At 55.8% G+C, this 26,806-nt stretch overlaps 1 protein-coding gene across 1 annotated transcript in view; it reads left to right on the top strand.

Moving 5' to 3' along the window:
• The window catches only part of HDAC4 (histone deacetylase 4), a 278,417-nt gene that overhangs the window by 13,318 nt on the left and 238,293 nt on the right, over positions 1 to 26,806 (top strand). The window contains 1 exon segment of the mRNA XM_077757417.1: positions 23,569 to 23,788. Coding sequence (XP_077613543.1) covers positions 23,767 to 23,788 — 22 coding nt within the window. The 5' untranslated portion in view covers positions 23,569 to 23,766.

A 26,806-nucleotide genomic window follows, 5' to 3' on the forward strand; every position in this document is an offset into this window, starting at 1 on the left:
GCCTGCGAGGGGCTGCCCGGCGGCGCCAGGCCTTGCCCGTTGGCCCACAGGCCGACGGGGTCGGGGGTCTGGTGGAAGCCCCAGGACTGCCGTGCCGCTAGGCCCCACTGCTTTTCTGACTTTGCACGCCAGTGGGGGGGGGCGGGGGCCCGTGTTCCTCTTTCTCCCCGGGGTGCACCTGGCTCCCCGGTCAGGGAGGTGGAGGCCGGGCCACCCTCCGTCGCTCAGAGCCAGTGCTCGGACCCCCATGCAGTTCACCTTCCCTGGCCTCCCCGGTCGGGGTCCCCTTCCCAGTTCCCTCCCTGCCGCGGGCCGCTCTGTCCTCGCCCGCCTCCTCCGCCATCCGCGGGCTGGCTAGCGTGGCCTTCGGGCGTGGGGGGCGCGGCCGCGGATGCTGGGACCCAGTCCGTGTCCTTGCGGGGTCACTTCGCTTGGGACACAAAGGAACGAACTGTGGTTATCAGGCAACCTTGCAACGTGTTGGGTTTGGAAAACGAGCTTTTGTTTCCTGCTGTCACTGCTGCCCCGTGGACTGTGTCGTTGGCGTGGACGTGTCTGGCGCCCCGGTCGAGCCTGGTGTGGACGTCGTCCCGCCCTGGCCTCCCTTCCCGGCCCCGCCCAGCGCCCCCAGGCCCGTCCTCCAAGCCCTGCTCCCTCTCCAGCCGCCACTGCCACTCTCCTCCTTTCCGATTCCAGACTCACAGACGCCAGGCCTCCGAGTTGAGGTGTGCAGGACGAGGCTGGTTTGTGCCCGCGCCCTGCACCGCAAGCGGAGGGGGCTCGGGGCCGTGAGCGCCCCCCCAGCCCCCGGGCCGGCGAGGGCAGTGGTGGGGCTCGGTGAGGGGGGCGGGGACGGCCGCAGGGAGCGGGCGTGTCTTCCTGGGCCCTGGGAACCTGGCCTGAAGGGGGAGAAACCAGTGAGCTGGGCAGTTATGTTGGGAGCCACGGGAGTGAAATGTGAGCGTGGAATGTGGCTGTGTCAGGCGGCAGGACGCGCCTGGGTTTGCAGGTGAGCCGGCAGAGAAGAGCCCCCCCGGGGTGGGCTGGCCCCGCCTGGCCCCGCCCCGCCCCCGCCCCCGGGGACGCTGGTTCTCCTCATCGCAGGGGAGACGCCCTGCCCGTGCCCCCTGTGCTCAAGCCCCACTTGGACCTGAAGAGACGAGAGCCCCGTGGCCGGTCTCTTGGGTGACTGATCTCGGCCACTACGGGGTCGTGGTCCTGTGGTCACAGATCAGAGAGGCATCCCAGGGGCAGCACATCTCTTGTATTGGCCGAGAGCTTTCTAGTAAAGTGTTTCCAAGATCGTTCACGCGAAGGGAACCGGGTTGGCAGAATAGATCCGCTATGCAAATAAGCGTCACCGTAATTAGGGAAAATACTAATGACTTAATCCGCAGAAGCATGTTTCATGACTGCCTTGATGAGGAGAGACGGGCTGGGTATCACACACATGCACGCAAATACCTCCAGTAATTCTGCTGTTCATTTAAAAAAAAATGGTATTTCCGGCTTTCGCAGTGACAGTTTAATAATTAGGGTGCCTAATTTTAATCTGTTAACGTGGGTGCGCGCCCTGCCTAGCTTGGGAAAGCAGCTACTGTTGGTGTCTTTCCGTGTAGGTGATTGCCATGGGGAGCTAGAGATCGGGGGCCTCAGGTGACGTCAGGCTGTCTCCTGGTGGGGCTGTATGAGCTCCGTGTCACCCGGGCCTGCCCGGGGAGCTGCGTGTGGTGCCCAGTGAGCCCATCTCAGCTGGTGGAGCCTGTGTTACACGCAGGCAGGAGGTGGCTGCGTGGTGACAGCCCTTTCAGATGGAGTCCTGCATGCAGGCGGCTACTTCGGGGGTCCTCACCCAAGGCGTTGATGTCGCTGGTGAGACTGTTGTCCTCAACGGCAGAATCCTTCAAGCACTAAAGTGACCACGTGACGTGCAGCTGGGCCAGGATGGGTTTGTTTCCCTGCCCAGTGATAGGGCTGCAGCAGTAATTTTGAAACCACTAAGGGTCAAGTTACCTACCTCGTTTACCAGGCGGGGGTGAAGATGTGAAATCAGCTTTCATTTGTGGTTTTTGCATGTGAATAAAACGTACCTTATTCTCTCTTTCTCTCTCTTTTCATTTCCCTTTCACATTTGAAAAATGGGTTTCCACTCCCCAGAACTTACATTTTCCTGGCTAGACTGTGTTTTGCATGCAGATGTAGTTAGAGACAACAAAGAGGCATGTTTGTGTCGGAGCGAATGCATAAAAAGAAAGGGTATTGCTGAATTGGAAATCGCACGTTGAGAATATGCTCAACCCAAGTGCGAGTCGTTTGTCTCTAGCTCAGCCAGCGAGCCGCGCGCTTCGTGGTACTGATGGAGGGAGGCAGGCCCTTGACCGTGGCCATCGTCAGAGCATTGCCTGCAGGTCACGTGCTTAGGTGACCGGCCGCTCACTCCCTGTGAATGCACTTCACACGTCTGATGGGGGAGCGGGTGGGGGCTTGGGCCAGTCGCTTCCGGCATTTTCTTAGGTGACGGGGACGCAAGCATCTGTTTGCTTTGTTATAACCTGGAGATGCTTCTGACCAGGGACTGCTGTCCCGGAGGAGGCGCCTGCTGTGGCCCAGGAAGTTAGCTGGTGTATTTCCGTGTTTTCTCAAACCACTGCAAGGCTGAGTGGGGAACTCAGCCCATGCTGCTGCGAAGTTGGGGACAAAGAAGGGCGATAGGCCACGCAGTACACCGTTCGGGCAGTTCGTTGAATTTGTGTGTATGTGTGTCCAGCTTTCAAAAACAGTCTTAATTTTTAATTGTAGGAGGAAGCATGTAACTCAAAATTTGCCACCTTAACTGCTTTTCTGTGCACGGCCCCATGGTGCTGAGCACATTCTTGGCGTGCAGCCAGTCTCCAGAGCTTTCACCTCACAAAACCGGACCTTCGTACCATTAGACATCAATTCTTTTAATTGTTATTTTATTTATTTATTTATTTAGTTTTAAAAAATGTTTTATTTCTGAGAGAGAGAGAGAGAGACTGCACGAGCAGGAGAGGGTTAGAGAGAGAGGGAGACACAGAATCTGAAGCAGGCTCCAGGCTCTGAGCTGTCAGCACAGAGCCCGACGCGGGGCTCGAACCCACGAACCGTGAGATCACGACCTGAGCCGAAGTCGGATGCCCAACTGATGGAGCCACCGAGGCGCCCCAATCAATTCTTTTTAAAAATCTCTTGTTCTGTCCTTTGCTACCTGTGAAGGAGAGGATGGGAAGAGACCGATGTTTGTGTATGTAATGATTACATGTCGTTGCGAATATATATAAAACATGTGTACGTATAATATGTGAAATATCGTATTGCGTGTAGGAAGCATAAGCCACTGTGTACGATGTATTGTTAGCCTAGTAGTAGCATGAGACCTGCTAAGTGTGCGTGTGTACGTGCACATGTGTGCTCACGCCTCACTTGCGGGGAGCCCTGGAGGATGTCATGGAGCCTTCCACAGCCTTGTTCCTTCCCGTGACTGTGGCCCAGATTCCCCAGCCTGACCGTGTCGTTCCCTTTCCCTCGGTGATGTGGCTCGCGGGCTGCAGGTTCGGCCCGTGCCGCCTCCCCGAGTGCACCTGCCGCCCTGCAGCACCTGCCAGACCGGCCGGAGCCCTTGTCCTGCACCGGCTGCTCCGTGGCCAGGCCCGGGAGGGGCTTAGCTGACTGCGCCTGGCCCTCGACCGTCAGCGCCTGGGTTCAGGGGCTGAACTTTGCTCGTGGCCGTGATCGTGCTGAGGCAGCACCGCTGGTCAGAGGCGCAGAGGACCTTGCGGTTTCCAGTGGGAGGGGCGACTGAGTGGCCCCGGGGAAGGGCAGCACCCAGCCTGGGGGCTCACCGCGGCCACATGGCGTCATGGCCGGGGGCGGGGGGTACCAGGTGAAGGAGAGAGAGTGTTCTGGATGGAGAAGTGGCGGAGTGGAGTCGGGTGGCCTGACAGCTGGTGGGCGCCGGCTGGCCCAGCTTGTCCCACGGGGCCGCAGGGAACAGGCCCACAGGGTGTGTCTCCAGGGGTGCAGAGGAGGGCAGCGGTGGGCGGGCACTGAACCTCAGGAGCTGCGAGGAGGCCTGCAGCGGCAGACAGGTGTCAGGGTGGGCAGGGCCAGGGGTGCGTGGGGACCTGGAGGTGAGCAGTGTTTGGGGACCTGCCCGCTGATAATCACCAGCATATCCAGTCGGCACATTTTGTCTTTCCCCGGGACGCGGCTTGCTTGTGTGTTTCCTGAGCCCCTGCACCCGCCGTGGCCCCGAGACGCAGGACCTCCTCCTTCTTGGCTGGCGGGGGCGCCGGGGCCCTGGCACGTGAACACGCGGCTGCAGTTAGCAGATGGCCTTTGGGTGTGCCCGTGATGCAGACGCAGGCCGGGCCGCGCTCCCTGGTGTCTTCCTGGGCTTGCCCAGAGATGGGAGCGGAGACGGGGCTGTTAGGGGACGTTTGGAGGAAGATTGCTCGCACCCTAGGGTCTCACTCCTGCTGTGGTCCAGCGACAGATGCCCCGGGCCAGGCTCTCCTTCGGCCCTGTGCGTGCTCACGGCGGTGGTGTGAGAGTGGTGGCCAAGCCTGTGAGGACACGGTCCCTGTCCCAGAGGAGCTGACTGGGAGCGACTCCTCTTTTCCTTAAGACCTCTGCTATAAGGCCACTGGTCCCTGAGGCGCTGGCGCTTTCTCACTGTGTCATGGTGCCGGAACATTCTGCCTGGGCTTATTCATGGAGCCGGTTCTGCAGGGGTCCTCACACCCAGCCCCCGGCCTGCACTGTTGTGTTTGTGACAGCAGCATAGCCCTTCCGTGCCGTCTGCTGGGGGCCTCCAGGTTTACGGGGACATCAGTGACAAGTGGGATTGTGTGTGGACACAGGCTGTGAAGCGGTGCCACAGGCGGTTCGTCCCCGAAGGCCTCTGTCTCTGCACAGCCGTCAGGGTCTGCGCCCGGCAGCTCCTGCGCACGGCGCACTGTCACTACGCGCCCCGCCCGCGCTGTGCGGTGGGGCCGCCCCGGAACGGGAGGGGTGCACTTGTGACCAACACCTCCCGGGGCCCCCACCCCAGGCCCTGCCTGCTGTTTTGCTTTGACTGTCACCCAGGTGTGTTGCTTGGGCTGTGTTCAGGGACACCGGATGGAGCGAGGTGTCAGGGCCCAAGCTGAAGGCCGCGGTTGGAACGCAGAAGAGTGGCACCTGGGTCCCGATGTGTGTCTGGTTGTGGCTGGTGGGCGTCACGATCTCGCTGGTGTGGTGCCTTCTGGTGCTGGGTCCTGGGTGTGGCCGGGGGGTGAGCGGTGGGGCGCAGACGGGAAGCCCCATTACTGACCACTGCGGACACGTGCTTTAGGGCCACGGCGGTCAGCGGGGCGCTCCTGCTTCCTGGCCTGGTGATGGTCGGAGCAGTGTCTCCAGGGTTCTGCCAGGGGCCGTGACCAGGCAGCGCCTTCCTTGGGGACAGTGGGGGGTGGGGGACCCCGGTTTAGGGCGAAGGAAGTTCGTGCCGAAGCCCGTGGGCACAGCACAGCGTGAGTCGAGTGAGGGGCCCGGGCTGTGACGATGACGGCGGTGTGACATGCAACTGGGGGTGAACCCCGGGTGCGCGTCCTCTTCTCTGACACTATCCCCCCGGGGATTGGGGCCGGCTCTGGGCCGGGTGAGGGTGCCCACAGTGCAGGTGGTGGTCACTGGCGAGAGCTACCTGGGGACCCGCATCTGCTTGGAAGCGGGTGTCCAGACCCCTCCGACCTCCAGATGCCACTGTGGAGACACACGCTGAAAGCACCTGCTGGCGCAGGGGGCCCGTGCACAGCCCCCCCCCCCCATCATCTTCGGGTGAGACTTCCCCTCGGTCAGGCTGTTCGGAGCCTTGTGTTGATGAGAGTGTTTGGTATCGACCGGAGGTGGGTGAGGGCGTAGGGGGCGAGGCGGGAGCGTGGACCGGGCTGCCACTCGGCAGGTGGCCGTGCTGTTCGGCGCTCCGCCTGCTCCTGGGGCAGGTCGCTGCCTTCTGTCCCCCGGGCAGTGGCGTCTGGCCTGCCGCGGGCCACCGGGTGCCCGGGCCTGGCCGTTGGGACACGTGGTGAGTGGTCTGGTCCAGGACCCCAGGCGCAGGGCAGGCGTTCTGGGAATGTTTGGAGGAAAAACGGACGGAAGGGTGGGGTCAGGCCTGCGGGGAGCACAGAGGCTGGGGGCTCTGCCGCCCCCCGCGGCCTTCCTCTCACACCTTTGAGCGCCCCTCCCAGGCCGGGGCCCCCGCCTGCCCCCGGCCACCGCCTGCGGGCCGCCCTGTCCTGCTCACCTCGTGGTTGGCTGTTCTGCCGTGTCGGTGCTCCCCACACCCTGGACGTCCTCCCCCACCCCCCGGTCTCTCTTCCTGCCTGCGACAGCGTCTGGGTCTGGCTCACATCATTCTCGGCTGCAGACCTAGGTCTTCCCTGCCCTTCAGGCTTCTCCCCTTGGGTTCCCGCCGACGCCACGCACTTGCTGCCTTCGGTTCTGAGCCCGCCGCCCCTTCCTGCTCGCCCTCCCAGATCCTTCTGGACGGTCCCCTGCCTCCGACCGTGCTATGATCTGGTACAAAGTTCTTGATTCAAACGAGTCCCTTGGACTTGAGGCCAGCGCAGGTGTACAAGTCTGCCGCTCCCCCGAGTCCTCTCGCACACCCAGGCGTTTGTGGAGCGCTTGCTGAAGCTTGAGTGCCGATGCTGCCCCCACCCCTGCTCTGGGGTTTTATACCTGTTTTCTTCCTGTCCCTCGTTAGGCAAGTGTCGGGGTGGGGCGGTCACATGAGATCCGCGCACCAGCTGGTACAAAACGCTCCCGACAGCACCTGACGGCAGGGCTGTCACAGCCCAGGCCACTGTCCCGTCCACACTGGCCACGCCGGGCCAGCCATGTCTCCTGTGCCGCGTTGCGCATGTGTGAGTGTGTGAGGGCACGTGTGCATCTGTGTGCATCATTGTGGGAATGAGTGTACATGAGTGCGTTGAGTGCATTGAGCCGGGTTATGTGTGAGTGCACTTATATGTGAGCCCGATTGAGCATGTGCGTGTATTTGTATGAGTGTGTATCGCTGAGTGTGTGAGTGCACTGTGTGAATGTGTATGAGTGTGTATGTGTATTATCCGGTATGAATGTATGCGTTTGGGTGTATGAGCATGTACTCTTGAGTGAGTGTGTCTGAGTGTGCACGTATGCACACACCTGTGTCGGGCCCAGCAGCGACGACAGGCGGGCCTTTGTGACTGGGGTGTGGGTGCAGACTGAGCGCGATGTCTGCACAGACGAGGCACCGGTGGCTGAGTGTGGACGTGGTACTGGCGGGCACACGGAGGGTGCCCCGGGGGCCGGGGACAGAGGCTGCCCAGGGCAGAGCGGCCCATATCACAGCTGCTGTCACTTACCCAATTAGGAGATGGCTCTGTGTTGACGCTCCCGGAGGCACTAATGATTTATTTAGCCGTCCGCAATTCATCCTGGGGATGGCTTTGAAATGATACCTTGGGAGAACCAGACCTGGAGTGAGCGATGCCAAGATCGGTCCCGAGGCCGAGGGACGAGCCTGAGTGTAGTGGGGTCGCCTGGCATGTGAGGCCCTGCGGGCGCCTGGTCTCCCCCCTCGGTGTCCGGCTGGGAGGCAGATAGGGCTGTGGGCCTCCTGGGACGTCTGTGAACCGCAGGCCACCGCGTCCCCTGAGCAGGGCCGGCCCCAGAAACCTGTGCTTGCTGCCTCGGGCACCTGATCTTCTAGTTCAGACGTTTTCAGAACATGGGATGTGTGCCCGTTGGGGGCTTTGGGGGGGCCGGGTGGTTGTTGGTGTTGTATCCCTGCTCTTAAAATCCCCTTCCCTGCGTGGCCCCGGGGAGACGAGGGCTCTGCTCAGAACCTGCTGGTTCTGGGTTCCCAGAGCCGGACGGGGGGCTTGGCTGTGACGCGCACGGCCTGCCGTGCTGTTTTCCAAGAGCCGGAGGGAGTGGCAGCGGCGAACAGGTAGCACTGGGACTCCGTCCCCCGGGGGACGCGGGAAGTGCGCACGAGAGGGACGCCACGGCGCCGAGGGCAGGTGCTGCCGGGACGCCCTCTGCTTTCAAGTTCGTGACTCAGGTTGTGTTTTATCGAAAGCTAACTACGGTTCTCTGCGTGTTTCCCGGAAACAGCCGCAGGGCCTCTGAGAGGGGTGTGCGTGCGTCCCCGGCGTGGCTCCCGCTCCGTGGCATCGGCCTGGGCGCGGCCGGTACTGACAGATGCCCATATGGTGGATGCCCTAGGAGAGAGCAGAGGTCGACTGTTATTCTATGTATTCATTATCTGCAGCACTTTGCTCTTAGTTTTAAAAAATAAAAATAGCTTTGTTTTTTCCCTTCTAATAAAAATGCTCCCTGTAAACAAATAGCTTCAGCAGTAAGGGAGCTCAGAAAGTGGGACCTTCGGGCGCCCTCCTCTGCCCTGACAGTCACGGTCCTGGGGTGAAGCCTGCCTGGAGACGCCCACTGAAGGCTCCCGGTGAGAGGTCGGGGCGCCCAGCAACGCCACCGCGTGGGCCGGTCCCTCGCGTGTCCTCTGACTGCAGGACGGCCGCTGGGCCGGGGCTCTGCCCTCGAGCGTGTCTGAGCTTTGGTCCCAGTAAATGCGTGTCTGGACCAAGAGTTAGGCTGTGCCCAGAGCCCCCCCGACCGCGGGCGGCAAGGGGAGACGGCAGGGGCCGGGGCCGCGGGGACGCCGCGTCCCAGGAGTTAACGGTTCCCCTCTGACCTTGGCCGGGGCTCCCGATGTCGGAGGGGGACACACCAACACCAGTGCCCGGGATCGTCCACGGCTTCCGGCTCCTTCCCGACAGACTGGCTGGTGGTGCTGACCCCGGAGGTTGGGGTGCACTTGGGAATAACCGGGGTGGCTGGGCCCCCTGCCCTTGCGGACAGTCACGCCCAGCTCAGAACAGTCCAGAGAATGCGGGGTTTGGGAAAGCCCCTCCGGTACAGACCCTTCGCCTGTGGGAGACGGGAAGTGCCGCCTGCCCGGAACCCTCGCTCGGGCTTTGTGGGCACCTCGCACAGCCCCACGTCACCCAGCAGAGGAGGAGTGCGCACCAGGAGACCATGCAGGCCAGTAAAGGAGAGGCCCGCCTGCTGGTGACCAGAGGCACGTCAGCGTCCCTCTTTCCTTACGTGCCAGACGCGCTGCCCTCTCCCCCTGCTCTCCCTTGGGGACCCCACTCTCTGGCCCAGAGGACTCCTGGGGGGCAGCTGGCCGAGCCTGTCCACTTCCCACCCGGCAAGCAGGTTAGTCTGCTTCGAGGAGGCCAGGTCCACGTACGGGGCGGGGGGTGCGGTATGCACCGCGTGGGGTTCTGCTGTGGAGCAGGGGCAGCCCACGGTCTCCCGTGCCCTCCGTCACTGTCCCCAGATGCCCCCCGGCTGCGGGCCTTCGTCTCTGCCGGCTTCCATCTCGTCTCCTTTGCCTAGAGCTCCTTTGCTAGACCGTCTCCTGAGGGAGAGGGTTGGGGTACAGCTCCAGGGCCACGCTTCTCCAGTCTGGTCTCAGGATCCCTTTGCGTCCTGGAAAATTAGTGGGGACCCAGAGAGCTGTTGTTTAAATGGCCTATGTTGATACCTAAGGTATTAGGGACTAACAAAGAGATTACAAAATCATCCATTTAAAACTAAACCCGTCACATAGTAATATGACAACACATTTTTTAATGAAAATGATTATTATGTAAAACAAAAAACATAGAAGAGAGGCATCCATTAGCATTTTTGCCCGTTTCTGTAATGTCTGGCTTGGTAGAAGACAGCTGGATTCCCATATCCGGCTCTAACGTTTAATCTGTTGTGATTTCTGGAATGTTCCACCGTACACCCGGGAGGGAAGAAGAGTGAGAAGGGCAGATGGCATCTTAGTGTTACTATGAAAACAGTTCGGACTTCTCAGACCCCCTTTATGGTCTTGGGGACCCCTCGGGACCTGCTACCACTCTTGGGACATCGACTTTTAGAAAAAGTGGGTTCTTTGTGGTTGAGGGAAGGATAATGAGGAGGTTTAACCTTTTATTAATGGGAGCCGACCAGGCATTTGATTGACAAGAGTCTACTGTCTCATTCTCATGTGACCGACGGTGAAGGCAGGTTCCCGGCTCGTTGGTGAAGTGGGCTGTGCTGGTGTTGATGGGGTCACAGTGGAAAGGTTATGAGGCTGCCTGTCGCCTGCCCTGGGGGGGTCCTGTGTGCCTGCCCTTCTCCGAGTCCTGCTTTCCTGCCTGAGTGGAAGCCACCGGCCTGGGACGCCCCTGGCCTCGGCCCTCTCCTCTGCCTTCCCAGCCCTTTCACGTGAAATGATCCCTTGCGTTTTACTGTTAGAAGTCAGGTCCCGGGGCCCCTGCCAGAATCCTTCCCTCCAGAATCCTTCCCTCCAGAATTGTTCAGCAGCTAAAGGAAACAAGTAGTGTCTTATCTGGAGGCTTTATCTATTTGAACCCTTAATCTAAAGAGTTTATTTTATCAAGAAGTTTATACATGTTAAAACTAAGATATGGTTATTTATCAGAAACTAGACGTAGGCATCTGGAAAAAGTGTCCAGAGGGCTGGGAGGCTGCTTTCCGTTATGTTTGAGACACACACAGAGGGAGAGAGAGAGAGAGAGAGAGAGAGAGAGGACATTAGCAGGGAAGGGGGAGAGAGAGAGGGACACAGAACCCGAAGCAGGCTCCAGGCCCTGAGCTGTTAGCACAGAGCCCGATGTGGGGCTCAAACTCAAGAACCGTGGGGTCATGACCTGAGTGGGAGTTGGACTCTTAACTGACTAAGCCACCCAGATGCCCCTAGATGCCAAGGTATTAAAAAAAATTTTTTTTTAACGTTAGTTTTGAGAAACAGAGAGCAGGTGGGGGAGGGGCGGAGAGAGGGGGACACAGAATCCGAAGCAGCTCCAGGCTCTGAGCTGTCAGCACAGAGCCCGATGTGGGGCTCAACCCCACAAACTGCAAGATCATGACCTGAGCCACAGTCAGACGCCCACCTGACGGAAGCTCCCAGGCGCCCCATGGGCTGTTTCCTTCTGTGGACAGAAATCAGTGTGATGTCGTTCCTGTATGTGCCTGTGTTACCACGTGCCTGTGTGCATGAACACGTGCAAGTGTGTTCACGGGCATGTGCCTGTGTGCGTGAGCATGTGCTTGTGTGTGCAGTTGTGTTTGCCTACACGAGCGTGTGCTTGTGTACTACGCAGGTGTGCCTATGTGCTGGGCTGTGCCTCTGGGTGTGACCCCGGTGACCCGGCAGTGCTCGCTGGCAGTGCTGGTGCCTTTATCCCTGTACCCTTTCTGCCTTGATTTTGGCTCAGGCCATGACCCCAGGGTCGCGGGATCGAGCCCCGCGACGTTTAAGTTTCTCTCTCTCTCCTTCTGCCCTTCCTTCACCAGTGTGTGTGTGTGCTCTCAAAAAAAGAGAATAAAATTATTTCATGGATATTTTTTCCGTCTGATCGTCTGCCCTGGGGTCTCCTTGGGGCTTGCGTATATTCCATCAGCTTGAATCGGCCATCCTGTATTTGTGTCATCAGGAGGAGTCCCTGTCCTGTTTCTGTGAGGTTTAATGGTCTCAGGAGGGGGTAATTTGGCAAATACTTCCTGAGTATGTGCTGATGGTAAGAACATAGTAGCGAGAACCGTAAAGTGTTTCTTCCCTGGCCAGAAGATCGACGTCTGACAGTCTAAGCAGAATGGGTCCACCAAGTAGGTCTTACTTTGGCTCTTTCTTTGGTGCTGGCTGGTGTTGGAGTAGCTGGCGCTCCCTCTGGCCTCCCAGCCAGAAGGTCCCGGTGTGTGGATTTCGCACTGGTCTTCACTTGGATCAGGAAGCTACGTGAGCAGCCCCTGGGGCCCCCCTTCCTCCTCCCGCTCGCTTCCCCACCACTCACTCCCAAGGGCAAGGGTCTTGTCTTCTCACAGCACAGCGGCTCTGCTGCTTCCAAGCTGGGTGCACATGGAGACACACGGGGCGTCTGTGGGCTCTTCGCCCAGCGCTGTTGGGGTCATTCGTCTGTGTTGTGCGTTTGGGTGGAGTTTGCTCTTGTCTCCCTGTTCTCCGATAGGATTATGCCGCGATTATTTACCCATTCTGCCATTGAGGGACTTTGGGGGAGGTTTCCAGACTTCGCCCTCACGGACAGGCTGCTGCGTCCCTCGTGGGTGCATTTCTGTTGGGTGCACACGTGGGAGTGACCCTGCTGGGGAGCAGGTGGCATCCCTGAGCGGTTTCCCCTCGTCGTGGCTCATCCACACCTTCGTGGCTGAGAGGAGAGTCCCGGCCCTTCCCCATCCTTGCCAACACTGCGTTCTGCACGCCTTTAAATTTTAGCCGTTTGTAATATGCCCTCGCGGTTTTAAATTCATTTCCCTGTGATCACAGATGCCAAACACTTCTTCGTGTGGTGATGGACCGACCACTTGGAATCCTCTTTTGTAAAAGTGTCTGTTCATTATCTCTTGCCCATTTTTTATTTGGGCTGTCTGCCTTTCTCTTAATGATTTATATGAATTATTGGTAGATCGTGGACACCAGCCCTTAGTTGCCTGTGTGCGTTGGGCAGATTATCCTCTGCTCTCTGGGTTGCCTTTTTCTTCCTCTGCTGGTCTTTGGATAAATGGAAGTTCTTAATTTTGACGCAGTGAAATGTATCATTTTCTTTCCTTTATTGTCAGTTTCTTTAAAGATGTATTTCTTAAATCCATTTAAGAAATCTTTTTCTACCTGCAGGTAATTTTCTTCGTTGTCTTTTGGGCCAAGCCTTGTCTGACCTGGAGCGAATTCCCATGCCGGGGTGCTGCCTGGGGCCCGGGGCCACGTACACAGCGGGAGCCCAAGCCCTGTCTGCGGAAGGACCCCGTTTCCCTGTGATTTGTGCAACTTTTGCTGTAATCACATTACCGTCTTTGCGTTGGTCTCATTCTAGAATATTTTGCCCCTTGTTTTGCCTGTTCTTACAACAGCGTCTTAATTACATTAGGTTTATAGTAAATTTCGGTCTTCAGTAGTTTAAGTCCTCCGTGTCTGTCTTTCCCCCAGGAGTGGTGTTCCAGGTCCTTTGTACTTCCATGTAAAAATTAAAATACTCTTGTCAAGTTTCAAGAAAATCCTGGTGGGACTGTGATTGTGAGACCCCCACTCAGTCTGGGGACGCGGATGTTGTAGCCACGTCATCTCCCAGTCCACGTGTATGACGTGCGTTTGTTGGGATCTGAGAGCTCACCTCTAACGTTTCCTAGCTTAGCGGCCAAAGTTCTCACACATCGTTGGGCGGATCCGGGCCTGGATATTTTCCGATACTGGGTGCTCCTGTAAATGGCATCTTTTTTCAAAGCTTATTTTCTGTTTGTCTTTTTTCTGGTCTGTAAACATGCAACAGAGTTTTTGACCTTGCACCGAGCGATCTTGTGAAGTTCACGTAGGAACGTGAAGGGTTACCGGTGTGTGGTTGGGGGTTTTCTGTGTACACGGTGTACTGTCGGTAAACAATGCAGGATCTTTTCCCTTTCCAGTCCTTGTGCCCTTCGCTGCTTTTTCTTGCCGGCTTGTCCTGGCTTACATCTCCAGCGCCGTGTTGAATGGACGCAGTGAGAGGGGTGTCCTGGCTGCATCCCAGATTCAGGGGCTGGCTCTCTGGTGCCTCCAGCTGATGATCTGAGTCCTCCCTCCTGCACTGGGTGCGACCTGAGTCGTCCCTCCTGCATTGGGGTGCTGTAGGCTGCTCCGCACCGGGCGGCTCTTGGCTCTGGTTTTGGTCTCGCCAACAGCTTGCTCTTCTCCCACCGCGTGGCAGGCCGGGGCCGTGGTGGGGAGGGGCTCGGACTTTGAGCTGTGGCCATCCTTTGCCCACGTGATGGGGTGCAGAGGACGCGGTGAGGAAGCATGTCCTCCTCGAGTGGCTGCGTTTGTGTGTGGCCACTTAATAAGAATTTGAAAAGAGCGTTCCCTTAAGGATTTCTAGTTTTTTTAAAAATTTTTTTATGGTTTATTTATTTTTGAGACAGAGACAGAGTATGAGCAGGGGAGGGGCAGAGAGAGAGGGAGACACAGAATCTGAAACAGGCTCCAGGCTCTGAGCTGTCAGCAGAGAGCCCGACGTGGGCCTGAACCCGTGAACTGTGAGATCATGACCTGAGCTGAAGTCTGACATTTAACCAACTGAGCCACCCAGGCGCCCCAAGGATTTCTAATTTCTAAGACGTTTACTCTTCAGAAGGTTTATGGCTTATTTTGTGAAATTGGGTCAACTATAATTTTTAAGGGCAACTGCAGGAGAGAACCGTAGGTCATCCTAGATTCCAGCATTTTGGTGAAGGAAGCGTTAGCGCGCATTCAAGCTGCGGTGACGCATTTCGTTTCACTTATTCTGTACGGAGCAGAAATAAAAATAAAGAGAAGTCTGTATATAAATATGTGCTTAGTGTCCGAGTCTGCCCAGTTAGCAGAGCGCCTGGGCTTGTCTTTCTGAAGGTGCATGTGAGTCAGAATTACAGACTCTTCTCTCCTGCTCCCCCTCCCGATTGTGGGCTTTTTTTTTTTTTTTTTTTTAAATTAAATGTGTTGATTGCTTTGGGTAGTATAGATTTTTAAAACTAATTTATTTTTGAGAGAGAGAGAGAGAGAGAGACAGAGAGAGAGAGAATAGCCGTGGAGGGGCAGAGAGGGAGACACAGAATCCGAAGCAGGCTCCAGGCTCTGAGCTGTCAGCATAGAGCCCGATGCGGGGCTCAAACTCACAAACTGCAAGATCATAACCCAAGCCAAAGTAGGGCGCTGAACCAACTGAGACACCCAGGTGCCCCAAGACTGTGGCCTTCCTCAGGAGAGAATGCTGTCAAAAGAATAGTTGTGTCTCAAGTCACAATATGTACAACATTTGTTTACTTCTATCAGGAATATATGCTTTCATCAGCACGCACACCAGTTCGAGCCACTTTTCCCCCTTCGGTTTCAAAAAACTTATGCACCTGTAATTTTTGAGATCTGAGTACTGTGTGCTGTGCGTTTCTTAGAAAAGCAACGATCTCTTGGTTAGCGAAGTTGTCGTTAGATGTTTACATCAAGATAAAAGGGACTTTGTCATGCGTGAATTTCATTTAAACTGTCAACTCCTGGTCCACTTTCATGTCGTGAATGTTGTTGTTCAGAGACCTTCCACCTGATGCCCATGGCAGGGGAGGAGACGGAGCGATGTGGGCGTGCGCGTCCCATCGCTCTGCCGGGCACTCCTCTCGGCCAGGAGAGCAGGGGACTCGCCTCCCTTGTGGGCTTGAGGCGGGAGTGTGAGTGAGTTCCCAGCTCTATGGGAGTTGGTTCTGAACGCCTGGATTTTTCTCCGCTGTGGCCCGCCACCTTCCTGAAGGTGTGCCCCTTCCTCATGTAACCTCGCCCCCCCGACCGCCCGCGGGCTCTGGGCGCCCCGTGGCTCTGCTGTCCTCTCTCAGCCCCTGGCCCGCGAGCATGGATTTTCGGGCTCTTCCCCATCAGGCGCGATCCTTCATCTTGCTGTGCGTATTGCACTTGGCTTTCGAACTCGGCCCCTTGTGCAGTGATTTCTGAGCTGGACGCAGGAAAATGTTTCAAAAGCTCATTCAGTTCAGCATATTTCGGTTGCGTGTCCACCGTGAGCCACGCCCTCTGCCGTCCCGGGGCTTCCGTCCAGCCTGCAGTGGCCAGGATGACAGACAGTGGAAAGCCGAGCAAGCGACTGTGTCACACAGCAGGGGAATGGGACCAGAGTGTGGGAGGGCTGGGGGCTGCCGGCTGGGCGCCCGGGACGGGGGAGGGAGCCCCGCGGAGATGTGGGTACGGGGCCCCACAGAGGGAAGGCTTGTAGGGAGTTCAAGGGCCTCGAGCCTGGATGTTCAGGGCCCCTAGCGCGCGCGCGTGTGTGTGTGAGAGAGCAAGTGAGCGAGAGAGCAAGAGAGTCAGTCTGGAAGGGCTGCTGGTGCCCGCTGAGCCTTCTTACCCGTGGAGTCTGTCCCCTGAGGGCCCCTGGACGTTCCAGTGAGTGTGGCCTTACTCCGACCCAGGGGTTTCACAGAGGCTGGCCTGGGGCTGTGCTGTGGCCTTGCCGGGTGGGCATGGCTCAGACCTCCCCGCCCCGTGCCCCCCTGGCGATGGTACAAGTGGTGCCAAAGGACAGACGTGTCCTCTTGGTTTTCGTGCGACTGGAGGCCGGGCCGGTGGGCGTGCCGTCACAGCCCGCTGGAGCCCGCCCCGGGGTGTCCCGTGGGGGGCAGGTGTGCGGCTGGGCAGGGCCTGGAGCCCCGGCCACGAGGAGCCGCNCAGCTGAGCCCCGCTCCCCTGTGGCTCTCCGTGGCATTTACTGCCCAGTCCCTGCGTCCCCCTGGTGATGGCCCTCAGCTTTCCTCCGGGGAGTGAGTCCTTTCCTGTTAGGTTCACTCTGGCTGCGAGTCACGGCCCCTGCCCTGGCCAGGGGGCTCACACGGCCCCGCAGATGGGATGGGAGGGGAGTCTCAGAAAAGGGTCTTCCGGGGACTGCTGCCTCCTGCCTCCGGGCCCCCGCCCGGTTCTCTGCTACCCAGTTTGCTTCTGGGAGTTTCCTGTGCTTGCCTGGATCACGGGTCCGTTGCTGCTGCCCCAGACGCAGGTGCCTTTGTTCTCAGCTGCCTGCACCCCGGAGCCCTGGTTCCCGCCTTCTGTGGTTCAGGAGGGCTCCCCGATGGGTCCGGTGGCCCTGAAGACACAGTGGTTGTGGGCTCCCTCTTCTTGAGTGATCCGGTAGCTTGGGACTTGGAAGGTGTTGGCTTATTTCATCTAAATTGTCGAATGTATTGGCAGAGGGCTGTGGTGTTCCCTTGCTGTTCACTTAGCATCTGTGTGGCCTCTCCTTAATTCCTTCTTGCCTTCTCGATACTATCAGTGTGTGTGGTCTTTCTCTTTATCTCTCCTGGCCAGGTTGACCACAGGTTTCTCCATTTTATTGTCTCAGAGAATCAGCTTTTCGTTTCATTATTTTTTCTTTTCGATTTCACTGATTTCTGCCCTTTATTTTTTTTTTCCTGTTATTTTGGATATAATTCCTTCTTATAGTTTCTCAAGGTGAACGCTGAGGCCACAGAGTTGACGCCTGTTCTGATAGAGACGTTCAGGGCTATGGGATCCCTCTGCAGATTCTGACACGTGGTATTTTCATTTTCATTCACTTCAGAAATCCTTCTGATTGCTGCTTTACTTTCCTCCCTGACCTCTGACCCACGAAGTGTATCATTTGGTTTCCAAATATTTGGAGTTTCCTGGGCATCCTTCTGGTTTTGATGTCTAATTTCAAGTGAGGCAGAGAACATGCTTTGTGTGTTTGACTTACGTCCTTCTAAATGTATCGAGGTTTGTTTCGTGGCCCCAAAGATGGTCTGTCTCAGCAACGCTCTGTGTGCTCTCACGTGTTCCGGCGCTGGTGCTGTTCTAGGAATGCGGAGCCGTGCCGTCCCCTCTGTCCGTTCTGATTTGGGCTGTTTGTTCTCACTGTTCCGAAGAGCAGAGCTGGATCCGTTTCTCCTTACACTTCCATCGATCTTTGCTTTGTGTGTGAAGCTCTGTTATGAGGTTCACGAACGTTTCGGTTATGTCCTATGAAAATAGCCTTCTTTGTCCCCGTGATAGGCCTTCGTTAAAATTTACTTTGTCTGATATGAATGTAACTGTCACAGCCTTCTTTTGATTAGTATTTGCTTGATTTATATTTTTCTTTTATTTTAACCTATTTATATCTTTATATGTAAAATAGGTTCCTTGTAGGGGCGCCTGGGTGACTCAGTCGGTTGGGTGTCCAACTTTGGCTCAGGTCATGATCTCACTGCTCATGAGTTTGAGCCCCGCATTGGGTTCTGTGCTGACATCTAGCTCAGAGCCTGGAGCCTGCTTCAGATTCTGTGTTTCCCTCTCTCTCTGACCCTCCCCCACTCTGTCTCTCTCAAAAATAAATAATTGTTAAAAAAAAAAAATGGGCTCCTTGTAGGCAGCATGTAGTGGGTCTGTAATGCCTGGGGAAGATCGGTTTTATAGTTTACTGGTATGCCTTTCCCCTCTCCACGCCATGCTCAGCCCTACCTCTGTGACTGTGCTGTTCTCCTGTCTTCCTTTCCATTCCTGTGGGTTAGGATGTGGGGCACAGAGAGGTCAAGTGACTCACTCAGCGTCACATATTGAGATGGTGGTCTGATCATCAGACCCTGAGCCCAGGTCTCTGGCAGTTTTAGTTCTCACAAGCCCGTGCCCTTGGCCATCATGCTGTCCTGTGAGCCCACAGCCGACTGGACGCCTCTGGTAAGGCCTCTTTGGCTTCAGCCAGAGACAGGTGTGCAGAGTAGGCCGATATGCGCCGTGCGGCTGAAGCAGGGGCACCTGGCTGGATGGTGCAGCCTGTGTTCCCCCCGGAAGGGCGAAGGACACTTGGGGTCTGTAGAGTCAGCTCCGACCCCTCCAGGACACTGGGCAGCTGTCCCTGTGCTGCATGGGGCTGCTTTTCACCCCCTGCCTCAGATGTCTGTCTCGTGGGTACTGACGGCCTCCGGGAAGAGTTGCTCGATGTAGGTCGTGGTCTGGGTCTGATGGGAGGGAGGATTGTGACCTGATGGGGGCACGTTCAGTTCACACGGCGCTGGGTGGGCTGGTGCGGGGGTGGGCAGGAAGAGCCCCGGGCAGTGCCTACTGGGCGTTACGGGCTGCAGTGTGTCCCCAAGAAGATATGTTGGGGTCCTAGCCCTCAGGACCTCAGAACGTGACCTCACTTGGACCCAGGGTCGTTGCGGATGTAATTAGTTACGATGAAGTCATACTGGGTGGGTTGAGCCCCTCATCCAGCATGACTGCTGTTCTTACAAGAACGCGGCCGTGTGAGGGAACGACACGGGGAGAGGCCATGTGGTGGCGAAGGCAGGGTGCCAAGGAGTGTCGGCGATTGGCAGCAACCGCCAGAAGCTGGGAGGGGCAAGGGAGAACTTCCCTCCGGGTTTCAGAGGGAGGATGGCCCTGCCGCCGCCCTGATCGCAGACATGTGAAACTCTCCTGCGTCCAGAACAGCAAACGATACGTTTCTGTTGTTTTCAGCCGCGTGGCCCGTGGTGCGGTGCGTGGCAGCCCTGGGGAGTGGACCCGCTTCACGCACACTCGGTTCTGTGTGAGGCCCGGGTGCTGCTGGTCGTGGGAAAGAGCCCCGTAGCGCCCAGGCCGAGCTAGGTCAGGCTTGGTTTCCTCTACACGTTGGTGATTTCTATCACCAAGGAGCAGGATTCGAATGTGAGGGATTCTGCTGCTGAGCGCAGCAATCCACGGAGGGGGGCCACGGCGCCCGGGGGTGCACGCGTTCCCCTCGGCCCTGCCTCCTGCTCGTTTTGGCCACGTGCTCTGTTGCCTGGTTTTCCCCAGTATTTTAAAGTTTTTTAAAAAGTTTATTTTTGAGAGAGAACAGAGAGAGACAGAGTGTGAGTAGGGTAGGGTCAGAGAGAGAGAGGGAGACACAGAATCCAAAGCAGCTTCAGGCTCCGAGCTGTCAGCACAGAGCCTGACGTGGGGCTCGATCTCATAAACCTCAAATTCATGACCTGAGCCCAAGTCAGACGCTCAACCGACCGAGCACCCCAGGCTCGTTTTGTCCCATTATTGCAGTTTTGTCCCCGATTTCATCAATCAGAAGCTTCAGTTCTACCTTGCATTCTCCCTCATAAAGCTGTTGCTGCCTGTTTTAAAAGGTAGAAATCTACATCTGCAGGACCTTTTATTTATTAGGAATTTTATATACCCTCTTATAAAAACTGTGGTAAGTTTTTATTAGTGTTATTATTGATTTCTGTAGTGTCCTGGTTATTCAATTGCAGTTCTGAATAGTCCACTCCAATCTTTTTTCTTCTTCTTCTCATAAGCCTTGGTATTTTTAGTATAGTTTTGCAGAGTGTGAAGTTCTTCTAGAACATGTATATTGTGTTGTAGCACACACGTCTGCTTTCTCCTCAATCTGCAGTCGTGAAGAGAGTCCGTCTCTGTCTGGCAAGGTGGCATCAGGCCGGAGCCTGCTGGGCACCGGACACCATTGGGGGCCCGTGTCTTTCCGCTGCCAGAGGTGTAGCTCCCAGAGGCAGATTTTGGCTCCGAGAAGCACTAGACTCTTGGACGGGGAAGGAGCAAGCACACACAGCCTTCTGGCGAAACTCGGGTCTGGACTAGAGCTATTCTTATCTGAGGATAGATAAGCAGAAAGTCCCCACACGGGGTCCTGGAATATGGCTCGTAGGGAGGTGCCCAGGGAGGTAGAAGAGGAAGATTCCTTCGAAAATGATTCATGGGCACAATGAGATAAAAGGAACTTGAAAAGACTGGTGGGGAGAAGGCGTGCCTCTGCAGACAGGGATCCCTGGTGAGGGGGAGGTGGTGTGCCGGGCAGAAAAGATAAAGGAGTGAGTTGCGAAGGCACGTGGCTCAAAACAGGGGGCCTGGGCTTTAGTTAAAACCTGTATGAGAGGCCGTGAGGGATCAAAGTGATAGCGTGGAAAACAGCAGTGCCGTGGGGAGCGTACTTGAGAAGATGCCCAGGCACGCAGGGCCAGTGGCAGATGTGCCAGTGGTGGGAGAGGCTGGAGACGAGGGTGATGCCAGCTTCGTGGGGGAGGGGTCTCTGAGGAAGCCACAAGTTTAACAAAGACAGTAACCAAAGCCTGATTGAAGGCACTCTCCTGACCAGAAAGGAGGCCTGCATGTAGTGAAACGAGTGAAATAAATGAAAAGAGATTCCTACCATGTGGCTTTTTGGATTTCAAGATGAAAAAAAAAGTTGTAGTGGAATCCAGACAGCAGAAAATGGCAACACCTTCATCATCAAAACTCTGTCCCCAGGGGCGCCTGGGATGCTCAGTTGGTTAAGCGTCTGACTTCGGCTCAGGTCATGATCTTACGGTTCGTGGGCTCGAGCCCCACATCGGGCGCTGTGCTGACAGCTCGGAGCCTGGAGCCTGTTTCACATTCTGTGTCTCCCTCTCTCTCTTCACCTCCCCCGCTCACACTCTGTCTCTCTCAAAAATAAATAAACATTAAAAAAAAATTAAAACAAACAAACAAAACCTTCCGTACCTAAAGGTCACCTAGGAAGGAAGTGTCCTTAAGCTGCACGTGGGGTTGTGGGCAGGGCCGAGGGTGAGGCAGGGTCTGAGGGTTTTAAGGACGAAGAGATGTTTGTGTTCTAAGGCTTTTATACCCAGCCGAGTTGTGCCTTGTGTGTGAAGGGTACGGACATTGGAGATTTGCCAGACAAATCATTTACATTGTCTTCAGGACAACAGTGTTTCCTTCTGGCCAAGAGATGAATGAGAAGTTTGAACCTGAGATAAGTAATTTACTGTGTTTTCTAAGGGAACAGTCAGATACAGAACAATCGTTGTGAGGCTATCAATCACAGAGTTATTGGTAACGTGCAATGGAAACCTCCAAAATGGCCGGCCTTGGGAGAGCGGTACTTCTTGTGACAGGCTGGTTAAGATTCTGTGATTATAACAACAGGCAAAGAAAGGATCCTTGAATAACTTAGTCAAGAGCAGGAATCTGTCACATCACGAAAGGAAGAGATGACAGAGACCTCAGAGGGGCCTTGAGCCAGGCCAGTAGGAGACTTGTCAGACTTCCCACGTTCGGAGTTTGTTTCCACTTTTTCTTTTTTAAGTTCATCTATTTGTTTTGGGAGAGAGAGGGAGAGAGAGAGAGAGAGAGAGAGAGAACCCCAACAGGGTCCGTGCTGTCAGTGCAGAGCCTGACACAGGGCTGGTCTCATGAACCGTGAGATCATGACCTGAGCTGAAATCAAGAGTTGGATGCTCTTGTTTGTTTCCATTTTCTGATGCTGAGTCCCCGGCAAGTATTAAAGATGCCACCACAGAGGCCAGCAGCTGGTGGTGGGAGCTCTTACAATTGTCTCCGGGCTCTTCTATCAAGTGGTTGTTTTATGGAGGAGATTGGTCTTGAGAAGAGGATTTGGTGAGCTTGGCTTGTAACACGTGCCAGCCTAGTTGTGAGGACAGTGCCTGCGACTGGCAGGCTCAGCAGAGCCACCTGAGGTGGGGACGGGCAGCCCCTCTAGGGAGAGAGGCAGGCGGCCTCTGGCCCAAATGGTATAGGAAGGAAGCAGCCTTCGAAGCTATTACCGAGAGAGAGTTGCACCGTTCCTGGCCGTAATGTCAGCAGGAGTAGCATACACCGTAGAGCTGGTGGTCTGTACGGGCGAGGGGCAGAGAAGAACAGCAAGGAAATGGGTCCAGGCTTTCCCACGTGTTGGCCTCTGGGGACGGCATCACAGATGACTTGAAATATTAACTGTGATGAGCATGTTATTTTATAATCAGAAAATGGAAATCAACTGAGAAGGTGGCAGTGATGGAGGCGGAAAGCCAGGGAGTGACTGAGGTGCAGTGTCAGGTGAGGAAGCTGAGCATCGACTTGGGGACCACAGTCACGTGGAGCACAGATATGGATGCCTGTGTGGATACAGTGGCTGTATGGATATGGACGTCTGTGCAGATATGGACGTCTGTGTGGATGCAGATGTCTATATGGATATGGACGTCTATATGGATATCAGTGTGTGGATACGGCACCTGTCTGGATACGGACGTCTGTACGGATATGGATACCGTGGCTACATGTGGTGTCTGCATGGATACGGTGTCTGCCGATACAGACAGCTGTGCAGATACCGTATCTGTGTGGATACAGATGTCTGTACGGATACGGTGTTTGTGCAGATATGTGTATATCTGTGCCGATGCGGGGGTCTACATGGATAGAAATGTCCATGCAGATATGGACATCTGTGTGGATACATACGTCTGTGTGGGTATGGTGTCTGTGCAGATATGGACAGCTGAATGGAAAAGGTGTCTGGATACGAATGTCTGTGGTTACAGACAGCTGTGCGGATATGGTGGCTGTACAGATATGGACGTCTGTACGGATACAGTTTCTGTGCGGATACAGGGGCTGTACAGATAGGAATGTCTGAATGGATATGGATGTACATGCAGATATGGTGTCTGTACTGATAGGAATGTCTGCGTGGATACGGATGTATGTGCAGATATGGTGTCTGTATGGATATGGACATCTGTATGGATATGGACATCTGCACGGATACAGATGTCTGCATAGATACAGATGGCTGTGCAGATACAGACATCTGTATGGATATGGCGTCTGGGGGGATATGGTGTCTGGATACGGATGGCTGTATGGGTATGGATGTGGATGTCTGTGTGGTGGGCCAGGTGGGAGTACACACAAATGAAAAACCACGTGGTGGGAACAGGCTTGTGCAGATTTTTCTTTTAAAACGTTTTGTGTCGATCCTGCCAAGGCTTAGAGCCGCTGCTCTACAACGTGTTTTCACACCTGTTTACTAACAAACCCTCCCGGGGGGCTCGTGTCAGTGGGGCCGATCCCACGCAGACCGTTTTGCCATCGGTAATGAAACCCGTGTGAACAACGGGAGCTGTCACTCCCTCACTGACACCGCTCTTCCTTCTCTGACCACGCAGGTCCCTCCTGAGCCCGCCCCCTGGATGACTTCCTACGAGACGCGGTCAGCAGGACGGGGAGGCCTCGTGGTGGTGCGCCCGCGCTCCCTGCTGCTGTCCGTGTATGTGTCCGTGGAACGCGGGGGCTCCTTGGAGCTGTTGTTTACGTGGAAGTTGTGAGCCATTGTGAACTGCCCGGAGGAGTGGACGCCGCTAGCAATGAGCTCCCAAAGCCATCCAGGTAAGGTGCGAGCGGCCCTGTGTTCCTGGGCAGGTGGTGGGGCTCTCCGTCAGGGAGGAGGCCGCGGGGCTGCCGCTGGCTCGCTGCGTGGCCACTGCTGGCCTGTGACCGCCCAGTGCAGCGGGCGGAGAGTGTGGGCTCTTCACCCTCGGCGGTCCGGGGTCGTGTCTTTGATTTGCACGCGGCCAAAATGGCGCGGGGTTTCCATTGGTGCCATTGGTGTGATGCGCAAGGTGCCTTTGAGCTCAGTCTGTGATTTGGAAAGTCAGTTCCTCGTCCGGGTCCTTTGTTTTTGAGGGGGCTTTGTCGGGCGGGGGTGCGTCTGTGCTGGGGCGTCTGGGCTGGGTCTGAGGCGCAGCACTCGCCTGCACCCGTCTCGGTGGCCACGGGACTCGCCGCTGGCGAGGGCCGTTGTGTCAGGCGCTGCACAGAGCAGCTGGCTTGCGCAGGGTCTCACGGGGCCCTAAATTCTCAAACCTGGAGGGAAGAGTGACTTGTCTGAGGCCACAGAGCTAGTCAGTGGCAGGATGGATGGGAAGCCCTGTTTGTGGGGCTCTTCGCTTCAGAAGGGTGACACGGGCACATGTGTCTGGGACTCCCTCCCCTTGCAGAGCCACGGCGCGTACCCCTGCGCAAAGCCCGCAGTGCTGTCTTGTCGTGCCCGCCCGGGCTGGCCCCCTGCAAAGCCAGCACCATCTGCTGCCCTGCCTGCTGCCTCTTCTAGGTCTTTATGGGCCCTGAGAGATCGGTTCTGTCCTCCGTCCATGTGAGGGGGGACGTGGGGCTCGCACCGACAGATGCGAAGTGTGCCTGTGACACCCACGGCTCTCTCAGCGTGCCCCAGGGCTTGGTCCCGTAGAGTGGAGGTGGATGCTCAGGGTCTGAGTCTTCCCCTTTGGGACCGCTCCAGAACATTCTCACACCTTCCCTTGGCTCTGACTGGAGTTGTCCAAAGCTTCAGAGAGCAGGATTCCTGGTTACATTTAGATATGAAAGCTTGATTGATTTAGATTGTTCGTGTATTGATTGCTGTGAAGCAGAAGACAAAATTAAGCAGTCAGGATTGAGGCGTGTACGGTCGACACTGAGCAGTGCCCGGCTCCCCCTCCCACTCGGGGAGCCGCCACCGTTGAGTTGGGGGCGTGCCTTGTTCCTGCGTGCAAACATAGAGGGGTGTGTGTGCAAACATTTTACAAGAGTGTAACCATTCCATATGTGGGGTTCTGTGTTCTCTTTTCCATTTTAACATATTATGAACATCTTTTGATGTTGGTGTGGATATAAATGTAGTTTTTGATAGTTTATAGATGGACGTCCAGGCGGTTGTAGCACTATTTAGAATAGCCCCAACTTGGCATCAGATAATGGCTTACATCTATTTTATACGGATGCTTCTGCAGCTTATCTCCCTTGGATCAATTCCAAGAAGTAGAATGGCAAGGTCGGGGACATGAACTTTGGACGCTGGTCCAGACAGTCGTAACATACCTTCTTCGTTAGTTTATGAGCACACGGAGTTTTTTTTCTTCAGCTGGCCCAGCACTCGGTGGATTCAGTGCATTTCATTGTTGTCAGTACGCTAGGGGAAATGATTGTTTGAATTTGCAGCCCTGTGCCCAGGGGGGTGCACGTTCATGTATAGACATGACCAGCTCTGGTCCATGCCACTCACGCATTTGAAGAGCAAGAACACTCTTTTGTTCCTTATATTGTGTCTGAAGAAGCCTGTATGTGTGTAAAGTTTTCTCACTCATGCGTCTTGTATACTTCTATGCAGGACTGTATGTGGTCTTTCTTTGCAGTTTATGCACATTAACTTCATCGAGTGATTTAATCAGTATAGCTTCACTCTTTTTGGTGATTGATTTCTACAAAAAATGTGAAATATTCTATTCTGGTTGTAGTTTGCAGTATTCTTTTTGCATTACTGACCATTTTGTGCCTTATGTATTTTGGTGTGTTTTCCTGTGCTTAAAAATTAATGGCTGTCTCTTGGTGGCTCAGGTCTTGTAATAGAATATATGGTAGTTTTCTTTGTTTAATGTTTCCTTGCCCAAAACTTTATTATATCTTAAAAAAATTTTTTTAACGTTTATTCATTTTAGAGAGAGAGAGAGAAAGAGCGAGCGAGACCGTGTGTGAGCACATGTGAGCGGGGGAGGGGCAGAGAGGGAGACACAGAATCTGAAGCAGCTCCAGGCTCTGAGCTGTCAGCACAGAGCCCGACGCGGGGCTCGAACCCATGAACCGCGAGATCATGACCTGAGCCGGAGTCAGACATTCAACCGACTGAGCCCCCCAGCTGCCCCTAAAAGTTTATTATATCTTTTAAAAGCAGTCCTGCCCTTGGCTTCTTCAGCCGACAGACACCTATGTCTCTACACACTTGCCCTCACCTTCCAAGTTCGTCTCCCTGAGCTGCAGGCTTCTCTTGCCTTGAGCCTTTGCCTTTTCCGTGGAGCGTTTGCCCCGGTGCTCGGCGCCGCCGCCGCTCTGTCTGAGCGTGTGTGTCGCCCTCCGACTCCTGTCCTCTCGGTCCCTCTCAGAGGGTCGGGGCTGGCCTGGGGTGGCGTGGGCAGGGCCTCCCCGCTTCCTCCCGTGTCGGGGTGGACGTCTGCGGGGGGCTGGCGGCCTCAATCCCCGGGGAGGCCCCCCTTCTCCCAGCGCGGGTCTCCTCAGGCCCCCGGCCTCCTCCCAGAGCAGCTCTGTCCGGTCGGGCACTCGGGCCGCCCCCTCGGTGAGTCGGGCCGCGCTGTGACTCTCCCTCCTCCTCGGATGGGATTGTCGTCCTGTCCCCTTGATCCCCTGGGACTTGGATTTTCCAGGAAGTTCCCCGAGTTTCTTTCCACTCGCTGCTGCTGTTTTCTCATTGCCCGGCTTTACCGTAAGCGCTTTCATAGTTTTATTTGTGTCACATTCAGTGGACTAACGGGAGGAGGGGTTGCTGTTTTGAATGGGAAACGTCTAGGAGTTCTCTGTCGCTTTCCCTGGACACACACAAGGCCCCGCCCCCCACTC

This window comes from Crocuta crocuta, unplaced genomic scaffold, assembly GCF_008692635.1.
Source record: "Crocuta crocuta isolate KB4526 unplaced genomic scaffold, BGI_CrCroc_1.0 scaffold290, whole genome shotgun sequence".
Taxonomy (NCBI): Eukaryota; Metazoa; Chordata; class Mammalia; order Carnivora; family Hyaenidae; genus Crocuta; species Crocuta crocuta.